Raw genomic sequence first — 19556 nt, forward strand, 5'->3', positions numbered from 1 at the left:
TTCTTATTTAAGAAAAAGTCACATATTCTATAAATTCAGAAAAATTTAGTACTTATATTGAATGGAAGATTTTTCTATACGTAGCATAAAATAACAGTTTTTCTTAACTAACAAATTGAAATACTTCTGTTGGCTATGTCACATGTTTGATTACGCATAAGCTTATCATTCCGATAGTTGGCAATTGGCTAATATTAAATATTTCTATGTTTCACACCTTTTAAACGGCTTTTTAAGGACCTCGCAGTTTTTAGTATTTTGTTTAGTATAAGTTTTCCCGTTAGTTGGTAATGCGGTTATATATATCTAAATTAAAGTATTCCAAAGAACTTTCCTAAAAGCGTTCCTAAATGTCTTACCTTTAACAAATATTTTGTTCGTTCTATCTTTTTTTTCAAAAGTTGGCAACTATCATCAAATGTGAAATTATTTTCTTTTAATCACTAATATATTTACCAGAGCTTTATTTCAAGTTGGATATTCACTACTAACATTTTATTTAAATAATTCTAAAATATATCTAAATTTTACATCTCAGAATAATTTTCAGAAGGTTTTTTTACAATCCTCAGGTTAGGTTAGGTTAGGAGGTCGATCCCAGAAGGGATCCCACTTGGACAGCTTAAGACGCCAGTCCGTTGTGATACCTACGACTCCTATAGTCCGGATCAAAAGACCCTTACAAGTCGACAAGACGTCTTGTGCTGACTACAAACTTGTTAAGACGGCCAATATCCATTACGGATAGGTATTCAGGACCGCCAAACGTGTGATTGCCGAGATATTTCAATCGCAGCCTAGCGAATGCCGGACATTGGAGGAGAAAGTGCTGGGATGATTCCACCTCGCCCTCCTCCATACAACTTTGGCAACTGGCATCGGGTAGTACACCAAGCCGTACCGCATGAGTGCCCATTGGACAGTGTCCAGTGAGAACTCCTACAATAGCGGCTAGATGCACTTTGCCCAGGGCGAGAAGTTCCCCCGACCTCCTGCGATCCACTCTTGGCCAGAAGGATCTCGCGGTCGCACAGGACCTAGTCGTCGACCAACGTCTGCTGAGTGCACGCGAGGTCCATTGATCCAAAGTTAGAGCGCAGGACGCTAACGGAGATCCTACCCGATCCCATTCCGATGTGAGCGGGGCAAAGGTGCCTCCCCTGGCTAGCTCATCGGCTTTGCAGTTTCCAGCGATTCCGCTGTGACCTAGCACCCAAACGAGCCTGATGTTGAAATAGCCAGACGCTACCTCTAAAGAGGACGCGCGTACCGTGCAATCAAAGCTAGTATTGCTGCCCTACTGTCAGAGTGAATGCTCACTTCTACAAACGAGGCTGCACTACGCAGCAGTACTTCTACCGCCGCCTTAATAGCAGCCACTTCCGCCTGAAAAACACTACAGTGATCCGGTAGCCTGAAGCTAAGACTGACGGAGAGCTCTTTGCAGAAAAAGACCTTCCAACCTTCCCTCCTAGCCTCGATCCATTCGTAAAAAAGCTCACCGCGCCTCTTCTCCAGCGGCTTCTTCCCATCCACATGTTCCTCGTTGGAATATGAGCGGAGAAGGAGCCGCCTCGAGTGACCTCAGTGACGCAGTGATCTATATTTTCCGGAATGCAGCTGAAGGAGGAAAGAATTTCGGAGTGTCCTTGTTTGGACCTCTTCATAAGGCCAGCTTACCTGAGCCTTAGAGCACACTTCGCGGCAATGCACCTACCGACAATGTCCACAGGTGCTATGTTTAAAATAGCATTAAGAGCTAGTGTCGGTGTGGTCCGCAGTGCACCGGAGATTCCGATGAGCGCCGCTCTTTGGACCCTTTCAAGCTTTTTAGCCAGTGTGGTCCTCTCGAGCGCCCTCTACCAGACGAACACGCCATAGAACATTATTGGCTTAACTACGGTTTCGTAGAGCCAGAACACCACCTTAGGTGAGAGTCCCCACCTTTTCCCAATAGCCCCTTTGCAGCAGTATAAGGCGACCGAAGCTTTCTTAACTCTCTCCTCTATATTTGGCCTCCAGGAAAGTTTGCTATCGAGGATGAGCCCTAGGTATTTCACTTTCTCAGCAGGCTGCTGAAGTGAACCCCCGAAGGAAGGGAGAGGCACATTTGGTATCTTATACCTCCTGGTAAATAAAACCAATTCGGTTTTACATGGGTTGACGGCTAGGCCGCTTCTATTCGCCCACCTAGATACCACGTTTAGGTACCCTTCGGTGAGCTCGTAAACGGTATTCAGGAACTTTCCCTTAACCATAAGAACCACATCGTCAGCGTATGCTGTCACCCGACAGCCTTGCGTCTCGAGTTCTATAAGTAGGTCGTTAACCAAAATTATCCAGAGCAGTGGGGAGAGTACTCCCCCCTGCGGAGTTCCCCTATTCACTTTTCTGGTGGCCTTGGCAACACCCCACTCCGCTGCGACAGTTCTGTCGCAAAGAAGACTAAAAATAAAGTGCTTGAGGTTAGATTCCACCTCAAACTTTTCGAGGGCTTTAACCACTGCCTCTGGTCGCACATTGTTGAAGGCCCCCTCGATGTCGAGGAAGGTGCCCACAGCAAATTCCTTGTGCTTGAGAGCTATCTCCAGCCATGACACTACATCATGCAAAACAGTGTCGACTGACTTGCCTTTGATATGTGCATGCTGCGCCCGTAACAGTTTACCCCTCGGTATTCTGCTCCTAATGTACAGATCCATAAGCCTCTCCAGTGTTTTCAACAAAAACGAGGATAGGCTGATGTGTCTGAAATCTTTCGCGCAGACGTGAGAGCTTTTGCCGGAATGAAAGCAACCTTAACCTGTCTCCAGACCTTTGGGACATGGCCTAATCTGACGCAGTTCGCGTAGATAGGGGCCAGCCAGCTCAATGACATCTTGATCATGCGCTGCAATTGCGCAGGAATAATGCCATCGGGCCCCGGGGACTTAAAGGGCTTGAAGGATTTCAGCGCCCAAGTAAGGTGACGATCGTCCAGAAGGTCCAAGAAGGCTGTACAGCCCTCCTGCAGCTCCCCCAGTGATACTTCTTCAGCAGAGTGATTTAGTGGAAAATGAGCATCCAGGAGTAGTTTCAACGACTCCTCGCTACTCGTTGACCAACTACTATCTGCATTTTTTAGATACCCCACTGGAGTAGGATTTTTTGCCAGAATGCGCCTAAATCGTGAGGACTCATGACAGCCCTCTACACTACCGCAGAAGGCTCTCCACGAAACTCTCTTGGCTTTCTTCAACTCGGACTTGTAGATGGCCAGTCCGGCCTTGTACAACGCCCAGTCGTCGCCAGAGCCGCTTCTACGGGCTTTGTTAAACAGTCTTCTGCTCGAAGATCTGATCTCCGTTAGCTCCGAAGTCCGCCAAGGGGGTTTCCCTTTGATTTTCTGAGTTCTCAGAGTACAGGAGCTGTCAAGAGTAGTTCTACTAACAGAGCTGAAGATCTCGACGAGCTCATCAACCGCATCCGCCGATAGGATCGAATCCCTGTCGGGTGCGGGTGGCAGAGCTGATCGAAGCTACCTACAGTACCAGACCCAGTTGGTATTCCTAAAATTTCTATAGGTCGTGCGGCATGTAGGCTGAGAACAGCCAGAGTTCTCCAGCGCTGTCCTCCAGTCTAGCAGCGACGACGTCCTCTTTGCTGAAATTATGTAAAAGAAAAACGTAAAGTTCGTTTCTGATCAACAAGCAGGCTCTGGTCCTACCTGTACTGTTTGCGGCCAGGAGCTTGTGGCTCTTTGTCTTTAGACCAGAGATACCGTTGCTGCTCAGCCACGGTTCCTGGACAAGGACAACGTCCCGTCCTAGATGAAGCACTAGATCGGCGGAGGCCGCCTTCGAGTGCTGGAGGTTAATTTGGAGGATCCTCATCCTCCAAACTCCTCTCCAGCAGTGCGAGTTCCGCACATTCATCCGTACTATCGACCCCAGCAGCCTCAAACAGACGGTCGAGTCTGAAAACGGATCCATCATCGACTGACGATCCGCCCCCCGTGCTCACCGTATCCGAGAGGATGGGGTCGATATCCATTTTAGAGTGGGTCGCTCTCCCACTCTCTTCCACCTCAGCTGGTGGCGACGGGCCATCAGCCCTGGCTTCATTTGGGAGAATCCTGAGGACGACCCTCTCGAAGCCATAGCTTATGGCCCCCTTTGCACTGCTGAGAGGAGCGAGGGACTCCTTATTTAGGAGTATCAGCGCTTGCCGATATGGTTCCTCGGTCCTCTCCAGCCTAACCACCTTCCAGTCCTGGGTGGGAAGAGATGGATTGCAGTACCGCAATATCTCTTCAATTTCGGTCGGGGTGGAGGGTTCGGCCGGAAGCCAGACACGAGCACGAGGTCGGATCGGAAGATCCGATTTGGCCACCGCCTCGAGCCTTGCCCGCTTCCATACTTCCCCCAGCCTGGCTACCGCCTCCTTATAAAGGAATGCCGACCGTTCGTCGGCACACCTTACAAGTTTGTGTAAGCCGAGATTCCACCCGGCACTTTCACATCTAGGGGGTGGTCCAGGGCTTCCCCTGACCACCTTCATGAACACTGTGGAGATAGCAGCCGCTACCCGCTTCCACTCTTCATGGGAGATGGCTCCATCTCCCCTGCTGCTGTCGTATACCCCGAGCTCAATTGAGCTGGCGAGTTTAGCGATTTCGCTAAACATCGGTGCCGCTCCGACTCGAGGCTTCTTACCAAGGGAGAATTCCCCCTCCTGCGACCTCTGTCGCTTCATCGATGCTGGGGGTACGCTCGGCCCCCCTTTCCCGACATTGACGTCGCTTAGCACCCTTTTGGCCCACTCAAGTGTGCTAACATGCTGATCAGTTTCCTGGTCAGCCTGCTTGCCACCGTAGCGCTCCAAAATCTTGGTAGCCAGCCGACGGTCCGACTTCAGCTTTTTAGCTGTAGTCTGGCGTTTCCTCCCGGAGCCCTTAGCTTTCACTGAGGACCCCGCGCCCCCCATGTACTTAACAGAGGTTCCTCTGCTAGTGCTGGCGATTCCGCCGCGCACTTCTGCCCTGCCTAAGGTGTCCGTCGGCAGATTCCTGCCCACTCCCCCCACGTTACCGCCCCTAGCGATGGTAAGCCGGTCACCCCCGGAATTGTTCTTCTCACCCTTCAGCGGAGACGGTTTCGTCCCCATCGGTGAGGATGCCCCCCCCAGGGAACTGTCCACTTTTGAAGAGGTCGATTTCGACCCGCTTCCTCCCTCGTCCTTGTTTAAGTTTTGTTGTTGTTTTGTATTCATTGTAATTGGGTCCCCACACAGAGCCGCTATCCGTCTCCTGGAAAGGTAGTCGCCTTTAAATGGAGCAAATACACCGTTGCATGGGCAAACTTGTAACAGTACACAAGGAAAGACACGTTTTCGTGAGTGGCGAGCAGTTCAATATATTCAATTAACGGCGGATTAGCGGCAGGTCACATCATATATATATGCTTGTATATATAATGTTTCTACTATATTATATATATATATATATATATTATATTCATATATATATTATATTCATATAGTAGAAACATTATTTGTGAGTAAGTACCAATGTTCGCAGTCAATTATCCCACATGCGCGCCCCAGTGACTGGCGCGACTTTGTATAGCAAATTGCCATACTTATGCCATATGCAAGTGAAATGTGTTTATTTATAATATTAATTGTTGTTGTTGTTTGAGGCACGTACTCTGCCATTAAATTTTCCAATTATTATAGTTGATTGCATATTAGCATTATTTTCTTAACTCGTGATACGTTCGAGTAACAACAACAAAAGCCGACTCGTCTAATCTCACCTCCATTAATTTTCTAACATTTTTGTTCCCCTTGCAGGTGTCGGCCAGCGACCCAGATTGCGGAGTTAATGCAATGGTCAACTATACGCTAGGCGATGACATCAAGAAGCTCGCCGAATTCGAGGTACGTTCCGCGACAGGTGAAATATGCATTACCAGCGAGTTGGACTATGAGAAGCGCATTTCTTATGAGTTTCCGGTGATTGCAACTGATAGAGGTGAGTGCGCTAGAAATGTTAAAATTGTATTTTCTAATAAAACTAACTGCACATTTTGCTTATACCTACTTATCAATTTTATTTTTCTCCTCTCCCCTATAGGTGGCTTGAGCACAATAGCGCGCATCAAGGTCCAACTAACCGACGTCAACGACAATCGTCCCGTTTTCTATCCGCGCAAGTACAATGTGTCGTTGCGCGAAACGGCCAGCGCCAGTGCTGCAACCGCGCCCATTGTCGCCGTCGTTGCTACCGATGCCGATGCAGGCCGCTTCGGTGCAGTGACCTATCGCATTGTGGCCGGCAATGAGGCGGGCATATTTCGCATCGATCGTGCGAATGGTGAAATTTTCATCAATCGCCCGAATATGTTGTCTGTGCGCACGCAACCGGTGCATGTGTTGAATATTAGCGCCAGCGATGGTGGCGGCATGCGCAGCTCGTCGGATGCGTTGGTCTTTTTGAGCATCATTGATGCCACACAGCGACCGCCGATCTTCGAGAAGCCACGCTACAGTTATCATGTGAAGGAGGATGTGCCGGGTGGCACAGTAGTTGGTTCGGTGATGGCCACCAGCAGTAATGCGGGTAAGTTTTTACGCGCATGGGTGTAGCTTGTAAATTATAAATTGTACCGTAGAGTGGTGTTCGTAGCTGTTGTGCCAGATTTGTCGCTCAAACTTAAAAAAGTACCAAAGAAGAGAGAAGATATGCAAAAATTTTACGATTTTGTATAAGAAACAGTTACATATATACATATATCATTCGAAAATATGCGAAATTCGTCACACACAATGCTTATTTATTAGTTCACTGATTTGGAAATAAATGTCTGCGCTTGTGATGGACAGCTCAACAATATTTTTTCTTCTCGTTTGCCTCTGCGCTTCATGTAGCTTTTGTTTGTTGGATATTTTACGTGCTTTTAAAACCTTCCTGCTCTGAAGAAATATGTTAAACTTCGCCTGAAAATACCCAAAAATGCTAAAAATAATGACGTGCACATTAAAATAAGCTGAGTTGGTAGTTCCGAAAATGTTGAAGGCGCTCTTATTTGTATTAAATCAAATATATATGCAACTCATGTATGTTGCAAGCGCTGACATATATATACACACATACGTACATGATCTGGCATTTTGGAGTTCGTTATTTTGCCATTCTTTTGCGCGTATTATCGCACAAATCCCTTGGTTTGTAATGAAGCCGCGTTGAAAACACACTAAGATTTCAACAGAAATATGCACCTATCAACTTCAACAACGTCAGCAAAAAGACATTCCTTTGTAAAGTAAAAGTTTAAAGAAGTTAAATAACGGAGTGTCCATTTGACCACTGCTTTATTTCAGTTTTAATTTTCTGCATATCTTGCATTTCATAAACCTTTAAATGTTTTTTTTAATAATTTGGTCAACTATGGTAATCCACTCGAGTTCTTTGTACCTAAGGTTAATCGATATTGACGTATAATCGTAATTTAAAGCCGTTATTAAAGCCGTTAAAGTTAATATTATAATAAAAGCCGATAAAAGAAGCTTAAGGATCTATTATTAAACTCAACCACAAATTTCTGATAAAAACATTATTAAAAGCACACCGAACTACACAATTTTCAAATATTTGACCACTTCTTTAAACATATTCAATAAACTATATATATAATATTTGCATGAGTCGATTGAAGAAATATATATGTATGTACATCTAAATCTTTGACTCGATAAGAAGAATATTGACATCTAGGTTCAAATGTAATCTTCAAATTTTAATTAATAAAACTCCATTAGATAACTAGGTAATCGGCTTTACTTTAAAGCAACGTACAGGGCTACCTTCTATTTTACAAAATTTAAATTACGTTTAGTTAACCGAATAGATAAGTGATATAAAATAATATTGATGATAAAATATGTTATTATAAGAGAGTTGCCTCCTTTTCGAAAACTTAAGTACCAATTTTTGGAAATAGTTACATACTTCACACAAAAATTCGATAAAGTTAAGTAAAATATATTTTAAATGTTGCCACACAATTAAAACTTAAATAAACTGTTTTCGATAACTTCAAATATCTGTTAAAACATGATTTCTACCTATTTGAAAATTTACCACAGAAAGGGGCTCTCGCAAAATAGGGCTGAAAATATATTTTGTAAGGTTGCCACATAAGACCCCGTCTCTTTATCATATTGTCATTTACTAATCGTCAGCTTAGTTTTCCTTGAACAAAAGTTATATAATTAAATCATGTATTTGTTCCGATTAAACTATTTATATAAGCTTACGGTTCTAATATACATACTTGTATACTGTTATTGTGTAAACTGAAAAGGGACATATATTGAAAATTATATAATTGGTTTAACAAAGGGATATTTAAACGCTTTACTTATATTGGTTTATTGGAATATTTTAAAATGTATAACAGAGGGTAGAATAATATACCTTATATAAGTTGTAAGAATTAAAGTTGCGAGTACTTATCAAAGAAATTTCTATGCAACAAATATTATTTTTCATGCTTTTCTTCTAGCTTGGAATTCATACTTATAACCATATTCTACTTCTTTAAGAAAACGATAGGAGTTTAAGGCTTTTAGGATGCTTCTAGGTGCTTTCCACTACTTTCAAGTACGTGTTCAGCCTAATTATTCATATCTACGGTATCAATACGGTTATATCTACGGTAGCAGTATTACATAAACAAATTTACTATATTGGTTCTAGTTAGAGAAAAAATGTAGAAACATTTTTTTTTTACACTATAATTCCATTACTCCTCATATTATTCAATTTACCGGTCTTCCTTAATATTGTTTTTTGTATATTAACACCTTCCGATCTCTCTTCACAGTCAATCGCAATGGTGTTCGCTATTCAATTTACTCTGGTGATCCAAAAGGTTATTTCGGTATTGACGCTATAACGGGGAATATACGCATTATTAATCCCTTGGATCATGAAACGAAACCACAAATTTTACTTAACATACAAGCAATGAACGGTGATCCACCAGCTTACGGGCATACTCAAGTGAGTACTAAAATGACGATTTCTATTAAAAACAGCAAATTGCATAAACATAGTAACTATTATTTCGAAAATAGCCTATAATTATAATAGAAAATCAGCTTAAAATCAGCAACGTAATTTAGAAATACCGAAAAAAAATTTTCCTTCGAAGTTTTTGGAATAGGTGTAAGGGAAAAAGCATTTCATTTAAATATTATCTCTAAATTTTCTCCTCAGGTCACCATCGATATCGAGGACGTCAATGATAATGCACCCGAATTCGAAATGAACTTAGTACGCATTTCCGTGCCGGAAAATGCCGATTTCGACACACCACTTTATGCGGCACATGCGCAAGACAAAGACTCTGGCAAAAGTGGTGAGATCACCTATACGCTGCATATGATTTCCGCCGATCAATACCATTCAGCCGAACAACAGAAACTACAATATCTCGGCAATACAAGCAATGCCGCACAATTGGCTCGTCCAATGCTAAACACTTTTGCTGGTTCACCAACGGGAACGTTGGCAATACGCAATCGTCTGGCTGCCACAGGTACCACCGCATATGCAGCTGGTATTGCCAAGCTCAGCAATGCGCATATGACTGCCGCGACGACGGGCATCTCCGCTGGCGTGAACCGTATGAGCGCTGTTGTTGCCGAACAGAATCTTTTCGCAATCGATGCACGCTCGGGCCACCTAACACTGTCACGACACCTCGACTATGAGACGGCACCACGGCATGCGTTGATAGTGACGGCGACGGACGGAGGTGAGCCGCCCTTATCGTCCAACCTCACCATACTGGTGGAGGTGCAGGATGTCAACGATAATCCGCCGATGTTCGAACGCAACGAATACTCAGTGAAGGTGTTGGAATCGTTGCCGATTAATTCACAGGTAAGCAAAAAGCGGAAGGCGAAGCGTATATGTGTGCGCATCCTAGGCGATTATTTTGCTATGCAGCATCTGTTAGTTGTGGGCATTAGTAGCACGCATTGACAGCTATGCTAATTTCCACATACGTATATAAACTTGCATTAATTCGATTAACAGCCACTAGAAGTCACGCGAGTCTCGCTACCACTCGGTAAGCACTCGTGTTTACTGCGAATATGTTTATGTGTATATGTGTTTGCATTTACAAACGTATAAAATATTTTCATGGATATACATAACTTTATATGCAACTTTAAGCCAAACGAACGAAATTCAGTTATCTTTACGCATGCGCGTGCCTTTGCAGAAAACCTGTACTTTCTTTTTAAATAGTTTCGCATTTGTTGAACTAGTTCTGTGTATCTGGAAAATCATCTTTCAACTGTCACTGCTTTAGGTGCATAACCGCATGCCATTCTAGTTGAGGAAAGTTTGCGGAAATTTTTAAATAAACATTCCAAGGGAAATATGTTAATATTCAGTAATTTTTTATCTAAGTACAATGGTTTCTTAGTAGATAATATTTTCACACAAATGAGATGATAGATTTTATTATAAAACACAATTTATAATTTTCCTAGTTAAAGCAAAAACTTTGGTTGTTGCCCCATTTTTTATTACCCATTACAGTCAACACTGATTATCTATTCAAGAATAATACAGCCAATGAAAATTTAACAATTTTGATAGTTATATTAAGCCTCCAAAATGGATCCGATAGCTGCAGACATTTCTTAGATGTAGAATGCAGTAAATTCTTATGGTATATATATAGTTATGTAAACATATATTTTAAAGTTCTATTGATTTCTTGGAACTACTAGAAGCGATAACACTCGATAGTCTCATTCTTTTATAAGCGTGCTGCAAAAGAAAACTCGCTAAAATATTAAAAGTATCGCAAAATAACAACATAACTCGGCTATATTATGAAAGGTAAAGGAGGCAGGGTTAAGAATACACGCCTTAGGACAAAACACCTTAAGGTAAAAAAGAACTATTAAAGCTTCAATTAAAATAAATTACCAGTTAAAACACAGTTACAACACTTCAAGCTGTAAAGCTGTAATTTTTTTGCTGTGAATTATTGTGTTTAATTTTGCAAAATGCTTAAACTTTAATTGACTTTTTTAGTGATTTAATTCAATATTTAGTGAGTTAACTCTGAGTTGCAAGCTAAGTATTATATGTTCTTAATTTTTGTGCATTATTAAAAAGTTTAAATTTTCGAATTTTTGGTGCCGAGTCAGCTTTTTGTTTCATTTTGTTTTATTTTATTCTATTTTCTCTCTTTTTTATCTTATTTACTTTTTGATTCACAGCTGTGTTGCGAGTAGCTTTTTATTTGTTCCAGTGCATCTGAAACTGCTCGCTATATTGCTTTTTCAAACTGTCTTCGTTTTGAACTTTGAAAAAAAAAAAATGTAAAAAATAAAAAAAATTGCTTTTGCGTTTGTTCTTTATTGAATTTATTATTATTAATATTTTATTAATACACTAATTTATTCTACATCCATTAAATTTTGTTTTACTTACTCTTTTATTTGATTTTCGTTCTTGTGAATTTAGATCCAACATTGAAAACTATAGAGGTATCGCAAAATTATTAGTTATACCTAAGCTTTTTGAAGCTATCATCACTGGACATATAAACTTTTCGATTTCTCCTTTAATTTCCTCATCTCAGCATAAATTTCTTAAAGGGAAATCGACTCTAACAAACTTGCTTCAATTTGTAAACCATGTATCATTGGGTTTTAGGGAACATAAGCATACGGATGTTATGTACACAAACTTTAGCAAAGCTTTAAATAAAGTAAATCCCTCGATTCTCATACATAAACTCGATGTTCTGGTCTTTCAGCCAAGATTTTTCAATAGGTAGCTTCTTAGTTTTATAATAGAACACAACGAGTGATATTTGAGGATACACCTTCAGATACAATTAATGTTTCCTCAGGTGTTCCGCAAGGTAGTCATCTTGGCCCGATTCTGTTCTTGTTGTTTATTAACGATATCTCTTCAGTAATTGAATTCTCAAAAATTTTATTATACGCTGACGACGTAAAGCTCTTTAAATCATACACTTCAACTGAGGAAAGATGTCTGTTGCAAACAGACTTAAGCAATTTGGTTATATGGGGTGATAGAAATGATTTGCCATTGAATCTCAATAAACGTAAGACAATGTGCTTTTTCAGTAGATCTGTGCACCCCTCTTCATATGCAATAAAACACCATAGTCTAGAGCAAGTTTTTAACTATGTTGATATTAGTTTGAATAATTTTTGTCTTCATATTGACACCATGGTCGTGAAAGCAAAAGCTGTCCTCAGTTTTGTTAAACGTTGGTCTAAAGAATTTAGAGGTCCGTATATTACTAAAACACTTTATACAACTTTGGTTAGACCTATATTGGAATATGGCTCTGTTGTATGGAAACCTAACTACCAAATCCTTTCTGACAAGTTAGAGTCTGTTCAAAAACAATTTTTACTTTTCGCCTTAGCGCATTTCCGATGGGATTCTAGGGTAAGTCTACCTGCATACACTAGTCGTTTAAAACTTATTAATCTACCTTCACTTTCTAGTCGTAGGGAAATGCTTGGCATAATATTCTTAGTGAAAATCTTGAATGGAACAGTTTGCAGTTCTTTTCTCCTATCCGAAATTAAATTTAATATCCCGATTCGCTTTTCGAGGCAGTTTGGACCTTTACTGTTAAAATCCTGTAGATCAAATTTTAAACTAAACGAGCCATTCCGCAGTATATGTCATGATTTTAATTCTCATTCCAGCACATTTGACTTATCTGACTCACTTTTCAAAATTAAAAAGACTTTATTGTTTTCTTTTAATGAATTAAAATGTAACAATTTATTATATTGTAACTATAAATCTTTTTTTTAGTTTTTTAGCAGTTTTAGATCTCAACACTTAAAAAACTCTCTTGCCTTTTCTGACTCGGCTAATTCCGCACGTATGCGGATTGCGCCCCTCGCGTCGGTTGGGCGGGAGGAGGGTTATCGTTGGGTTATTATATTAAAACCCTTAAAAAAAGTGTCACTCGTTTCCAAAACCAAATAGATTGACTATTCCGCAGTTTATCCTTCGTATACATATTAACTTAAATAAAACTCACTTTTACAAATTTTAACATTAAGGAAATCGCATTAAAATAAACAGAATACAGAGTAAGCGTAATCTAAATTTTAGGCTCCCGATATTTTGTTTCGTTTCAATACTTTACACCTTTTGCTCCTAATTTTACATTTTAAGTAGAATAAGAGGCAATTTAACGGTATTACTAAAGACACTTCTGAATGGCTTGACGAGAGTTCAAGCTATATATTATACCTATAATATTTAATTTTTAATTATAAATTTTATTTAAAATAAATATTAATAAAATTAAAATTATGATCGTAAAAAATTGAGAATTTAAAAGAATGATGTCCAACGAAGTCCAATAATATTAAATATTTTAACTAAATTTTACATGAAAAGTACGGAGTGGAAATCGATTGTGTCCTCATCAACCATCAAATGAATTCATCATAAAAATCCAAACGCTATAGGTAATAAAAGCGTTTTATTTGTTAACTTGGCCAGAAAGAAGAAGAGAGAAAATCATGACGACATAAATAGCAGACATTTGAGTTTTTGAAAAATATTCGACACATACTTGTATACTTACATATCTGGAAAATTTAGTCAAAGTGTAACTAGATTTATAGGGCTGATAAAAAATATTTTCTATGAACTTATAACTACGTGATCTGCTTTCGTGCTGAAAATACGTCTACCCATGTGGATCCACTAGGTGGTGCTGTAGTCTATTTATTTTGAAAACCCGTCTTTGTGGTCTGATTTTGAATCCACATATATTATTATTATATTAACATTAAACATCTTCAATCTTTCTGATCCTAAATGGAAACAAAAAATTGCAATAAATTAAATAACCTGCTCATATACACATTCAAATACAAAAACAAAAAAAAAACGCACCTAAAAATCCAAAAGTGACAATTCATAACAACTTTGAGTGATTTATGTGCAATGTGAAGGACAATTCACAGCGAATCGCAGCACACTGCTAATAAATGTCCCCGCAAATATTTAGTCGCTAAGAATAAAATTAAATATTTGGATTACTTAAAGGCCTACCAAACTAAAACAACTTTCATATTTCGTTTGCAAACTGTGATTTGCGTTACAGTAGTGCGCTTATATAAGCGTCGAGTCAAAGGCGAAAGATATGCGAATGCGAAAAACTTATTTGCGTTTATGCAAATGGTGCCGCAAGGAAAGCATGCAAAACAAGCACGCATTGATGCTAACCTTGCCATACTGTATGTGTTTGTATATAACTTTTTTTTTTGAAAATAAATTTTCCTTAAATACCTCAACTACGCTAACGTCAAATTTATCGTATCGTATCAAAATATTAAATATTTACAAATATACTTAGCCTTTTTAAAGATAATGGACTAACTTTCTTCGGCCACCTAATGTTGGTCATTGCATGTCGGCAACGAAGCGACATTATTGCAACAACAGCAAACTCCCACTAAAGCTACCAAAAATATGTATATGTAAGTATGTGTGCTATATAAACAAATCGCATTTTCACTGTGGCGCCAAACAAACAAGCAACTGATAAAAATTGCTACCACAAAGTAGATAACACTCTGCTACAGCTGTAACATACTAAACGGCAATCCACAAAACGGGCTACACTCACTCACGAACGAATCGCTTGCGATCTCACCGAAAATCACATAGCAGTTAAAGACACGATTTTTATCGTGCAACAGCGGCAAAAAGCTGCGACCAGTTTGCCACACAAATGGCAGCGACAACAACTATGTATAACAAAAGTAAAATGCATGGGAGCCGCGCCGCTGCGGTCAATGGGTTAATTGTGATTTAAAGTAGCAGCAACAACCCCAAATAATCATGACAAAAAAAAGTCACTGCAACCACAATTACTGGAAATGCTATTGCAACTGTGTAGCGGCTACAACGACAAAAATATATAGACATGCACCGCGGCAAAAAAATTTAAGAAGCAAACAGTTTGCATATACGAGCACAGTCAAAGTCTGCAAATCACTTGAAAATCTCAATGTCCCACACAACTAGCTTAAGATATGTTGCCCACCAGTAATTAACAATCAAAAGGCTCATACTCTTTTTGTTATATTTTCACAGATCCTGCAAGTGACAGCAATCGATCTGGACACCGGCAACAATGCGCGCATCACCTACCGCCTGGTGAGCAGCGCCAACAGCACGCTGACACTCAATGCTGGTGGCAAACTGCCAGCACCGATTTTGCTACACCCCAGTGGCGCTACCAAGCAAATACTTTCGGCCTCCGACGCCGAATTAGCGCAACTGTTTGGCATCTTCCCCAACAACGGTTGGCTGTATTTGCGCGGCACCTTGGACCGTGAATCACGCGACCGCTACGAACTCACCGTTTTGGCCAGCGATAATGGCACACCGGCTGCACATGCACGCGCACGTGTCATCGTCGAAGTGTTGGATGCCAACGACAATGATCCGCGCTTCCTGAGCGCGGCCTATGAGTTCGTTATAGAGGAGAATATGCGTCGGGGCGCGCTGGTTGGTGTAGTGGGCGCCACCGACCTGGATGTGGGTGAGAATGCGGAGATACGCTACAGCTTGATACCGTCCAATACGAGTTTTCAAGTGAACGCCATAACAGGTGAGTGAACTTCAGTTAATATTTAATAAAATAAAGTTTATACGGTAGGCAGAGTTTGATAACACGAAAAGATCATAAAAACAATCCGTAACAATTGTTTTTCATAAGATTCTTATTCTCTCGGCTCGAATTTGAAAAGTTCCCGATTAAAAAAAGGTGAAATCCTCAAGTGGTTTAATGGGGAGTTAAAGGATTTCCGTAGTCGAAATTTAAAGTCGCAAAACCGTGGATGTTATTCCTATCCCAAAAAAAATTGGTTAGGGAGTATATAATTCGTTTTTTAATAAAAGTCCAACAACTTCAGCAGAACTGAGATAGGTTTTTGGATTTCTTGAACTTACACGACTTAACCTAACTTTGGAATCTGATGTAAAAACTACTCAATTTTAAACTCACGTTAAATTCGATACTGACTATAAGAAGTAGTTGAAGACAGAAGTAAATTGAGAGAATGAACTATTATTTTCCTCCACAAGATTCCAAATTATTTTTTAAGTCAATTCAATGCACTCCCGGTAGGCACCAGCTAGTATCACACAAATCCTTTTTCTTTTTACATACATATGAAATACACTTTTGTCCGAATTTTTATCTAGTTTAACAAACAATTGGATTCTCTCGAAACCAGTATCAAATTGTAACCTTAGTGAATAGAGCTAGAGCCTTTTGGATATATACTTGCCAACAGTAATATCCAAATGAGCGGTTTCCTTAAAAAACGACACCTACCATTCGTTCACTAAACTTTCTGGAAACCCCTTAAGGTATGTACTGAACATCGGACTTCAAGTTCAATGTGGTTTTTTGTATCAAGAACGTTATTGAGAAGTAGTATTCACCCTACGGTCAAAGGCAAGATCACTTTATTATAAGCCTCTTTCAGCCCTTCTAAGGAAGAGTGCAGAACTTTGGTTAATGACAGCATCCAAAAATACGGCTCTGCTGTTTAACCCCAACTTCTTGCAAGTGTATGCATTATTTATGCGCATCTGCCAATGCATATGTTTTCTTGGCTTGTGCTCAGTAAAAGTTAAGAATTTCCTTTTAACATAAATTAATGTCACTTCAGCTTCGTAAAAAATTGAATTGCCGCCACGACCAACTAACATTTCTAACATCTTCATTAACTTGCTGCCAGCGCACTCGCAACGGCAGCGCTCAAAGCAAGCGGCCTGGTACTGGCAAAGTCTAGGACAAGGCAAAAAACGCCACATAAGCGCTGCCTCAAAGAGATTCCAGCAGGACAGATCAGTTGAGTGTAGTGCAATGCCGTACAGGCCAAGCCAGAGAGCCAAGCAATGGTCCGACGAACCGACCGTCCAACAACCATGTACTGTGCCATGACCCGTGGCCAAGCATTACTGTTCTACTTTTCAAAATAGACAGTTCGGAGTTGGGTTCCCAAGCCATCAGACAGGCAGGTAGACGGCTGTGTAGCAACGCTGCAAACTAAGTGCAGCAGATTCGCAAGATTCGGCCAACTGGTGGGTCTATCGGCATAGACATGCATTGGGAAAACCTGTTCATGCTTAGCAGTCGCAAAATACACACAATCACTGATATTGTAGATAATAAATACCAACTCAGAACTATGGTACCACAGCTGCTCCCCGCCATAACCAACACATCTCGTCGTTTTTCCGGGCCGCTTGCTCTTTCTCTGGTAATCAAGTGATCCCCATGTACACATTTCACCGATAGGCGCTGTACGGGCTGACTTTTACTGCCGCTTTAGCCACAAGTTTGCATTGTTGTCGTTATGCTACAGCAACAACAGTCGTCGCAACTAAAACGAAGATCTCACTATTAACCGTATATCTTGGCGGACGCATGGCTGGATGAATGGCTGGCAGTCGGGCCATTAGTGTGCGCGCAACAACAGTTTTAACGCTGTCAGCTCATCCGTCAATGGCATGTCAAGTGGTTGACATTTTGTGGCCACTGTGTGTGCGGCAGCAGCATGTTGCAGCTCTCAGTTCATTTTTATTAACACACATACCTTTTTGTACTCTTATGTGTGTACTCGTGCGCCGTGGCACAGAGCAGGAGCTTAGCTGTTATTTAAATTAAATATGCAAATCGCGTGGTGCTGTTAATCCTGTAGACCAGGTACTCATACTTGCAGGCGCTCCGCGATACATATGTGTTAGAACATTCAAGACTTCCTTCACCATTGCAGCCATTGCGCATGCGCACAAAGCTCCAAACAATAATGTGTGCGCTGCCTCTGCGTTGACCACAGCTGAACTAGTTTGATTTTATATTCCGCACGGCAGCAGCTGGACCACTTGTAGCCCATCTACATATTTGAGCATACACGTGATTGAAAGTCGGTTGATGTGCCAATAAACGGCATTTTCCGCGTTGCTTATAACGCTTTGACGCACTTAATGTGGCTGCGAAAAGAATTGGGTAGCGCAGAATAGTAACACATAAGCGAAGATAGACGCATCGTTAACATTGTTGCAAGTTCACACACGAGCGCTTTAAATTCGTGTTTGATGTGTATGTTATCTCGTGCGGATGTTGATTTTAATTTCTCAGTTTAGATACACGTAATTAAAAATATTCAGAACAGTGCAAGTTTCTGTGAATATTGTGGTCGTAAATCAACTTTGAATATTGAGAGAATGACAGGCCGCGCTTTTGACATGACTTCTTGGAATGTGCCGGAATTATTAAATTGCAAAGGTACTTGAGTTTCAACTTGGCAAAGGTATTCTATAGAATACTTTAGCGGCATTGTCTTTTAAACAGGTACTTCGGTTTCGGGATAAAAATAACTTCCTGAGCCTTAAGGGAGCACTGTTCCACTTTCAGTTGTCCAGCACACCAAAATGTTTATTAACTAAAAACATTAAGCATTTCTAAATTATCTTTTATTTGATACCAACATTGCGGTATTGGCTTTATTTTATTAATTTCAGGAGGCAACTCTACTGAAAAAATCTAAAGGAATGTTTCTTAATACTGTTTTTGCCATTATTGTAATTATATACCTATTCTCGCAACATGCTGCAACCGAGGGTATAAAAGTTTTGTTCACTTAATGGTTGTTTGTAACACCTTAATAAAACCGAGATAGGTATGGAGCTACACTCGTACATCATCATTTATATATGATGAGGACGAAGTCCGTAAATAAAGTCCCATAACTTAGCTCTACAACACGATATTTAGTACAACGATTCGCATTAGGTAAGGGCAACTGTGGTTTGAAATTTTTAGGTCAAGTAAAAAAGTTCGTTCGGTTTTTATCTAAGTGATGGCGTTATTGTCCATAGTACGTGTCCATCATGTCATACTATACGGCGATGAAAACGAGTTTGTTCGCGCTAAAAGTTTGTCTTTGACAGTTTTTCGATTGATTGACTCAGTACGTTGTGAGCGCTCACCAGCAAAGAGAAAATTCGCTATATTTTACAATTTTTCTTCGATCAAGGCGAAAAAGCAGCCAAAGCGGCTGAAAAAATTAATTTAGTTTATGGGCCCGATACTGTAAGCGAACGTGTAGCACAAAAGTGATTTGCTAGGTTCCGTTCCGGTAATTTCGATGTCAAAGATGCACCACGCGTCGGGAGGCCTGTCGTCGAAAATTGCGATAAAATCATGGAAATAGTGGAAACAGACCGTCACGTGAGCACTTATTTAATTGCTGAGGAAATAAAGATAAGCCAGAAAACCGTTTGGAACCATTTGCATAACCTTGGATTCAAAAAGAAGCTCGATGTTTGGGTGCCACACGAACTAACGCAAAAAACATGATGGACCGAATTTCCATCTGCGAATCACTGCTGAATCGCAACAAAATCGACCCGTTTCTGAAGCGGATTGTGACTGGCGATGAAA

At 40.5% G+C, this 19556-nt stretch overlaps 2 protein-coding genes across 2 annotated transcripts in view; one reads left to right on the top strand and one right to left on the bottom strand.

Annotated features, from left to right (window-relative positions):
* Positions 1-19556, top strand: part of ds (dachsous cadherin-related 1) — a 289935-nt gene that overhangs the window by 235912 nt on the left and 34467 nt on the right. The window contains exons 3-7 of the mRNA XM_014241632.3: positions 5833-6013; positions 6116-6601; positions 8868-9046; positions 9263-9931; positions 15188-15707. Of these exons, the coding sequence (XP_014097107.3) occupies positions 5833-6013; positions 6116-6601; positions 8868-9046; positions 9263-9931; positions 15188-15707 (2035 nt within the window). The remainder of the gene's footprint in view (positions 1-5832; positions 6014-6115; positions 6602-8867; positions 9047-9262; positions 9932-15187; positions 15708-19556) is intronic.
* LOC118683268 (uncharacterized) lies at positions 3853-4965 on the bottom strand. Its single transcript, XM_036375822.2, has one exon. It carries the CDS (start codon positions 4963-4965, stop codon positions 3853-3855), a length of 1113 nt encoding a protein of 370 aa, XP_036231715.2.

Source organism: Bactrocera oleae, chromosome 3 (genome assembly GCF_042242935.1).
Source record: "Bactrocera oleae isolate idBacOlea1 chromosome 3, idBacOlea1, whole genome shotgun sequence".
In the NCBI taxonomy this organism is placed as follows: Eukaryota; Metazoa; Arthropoda; class Insecta; order Diptera; family Tephritidae; genus Bactrocera; species Bactrocera oleae.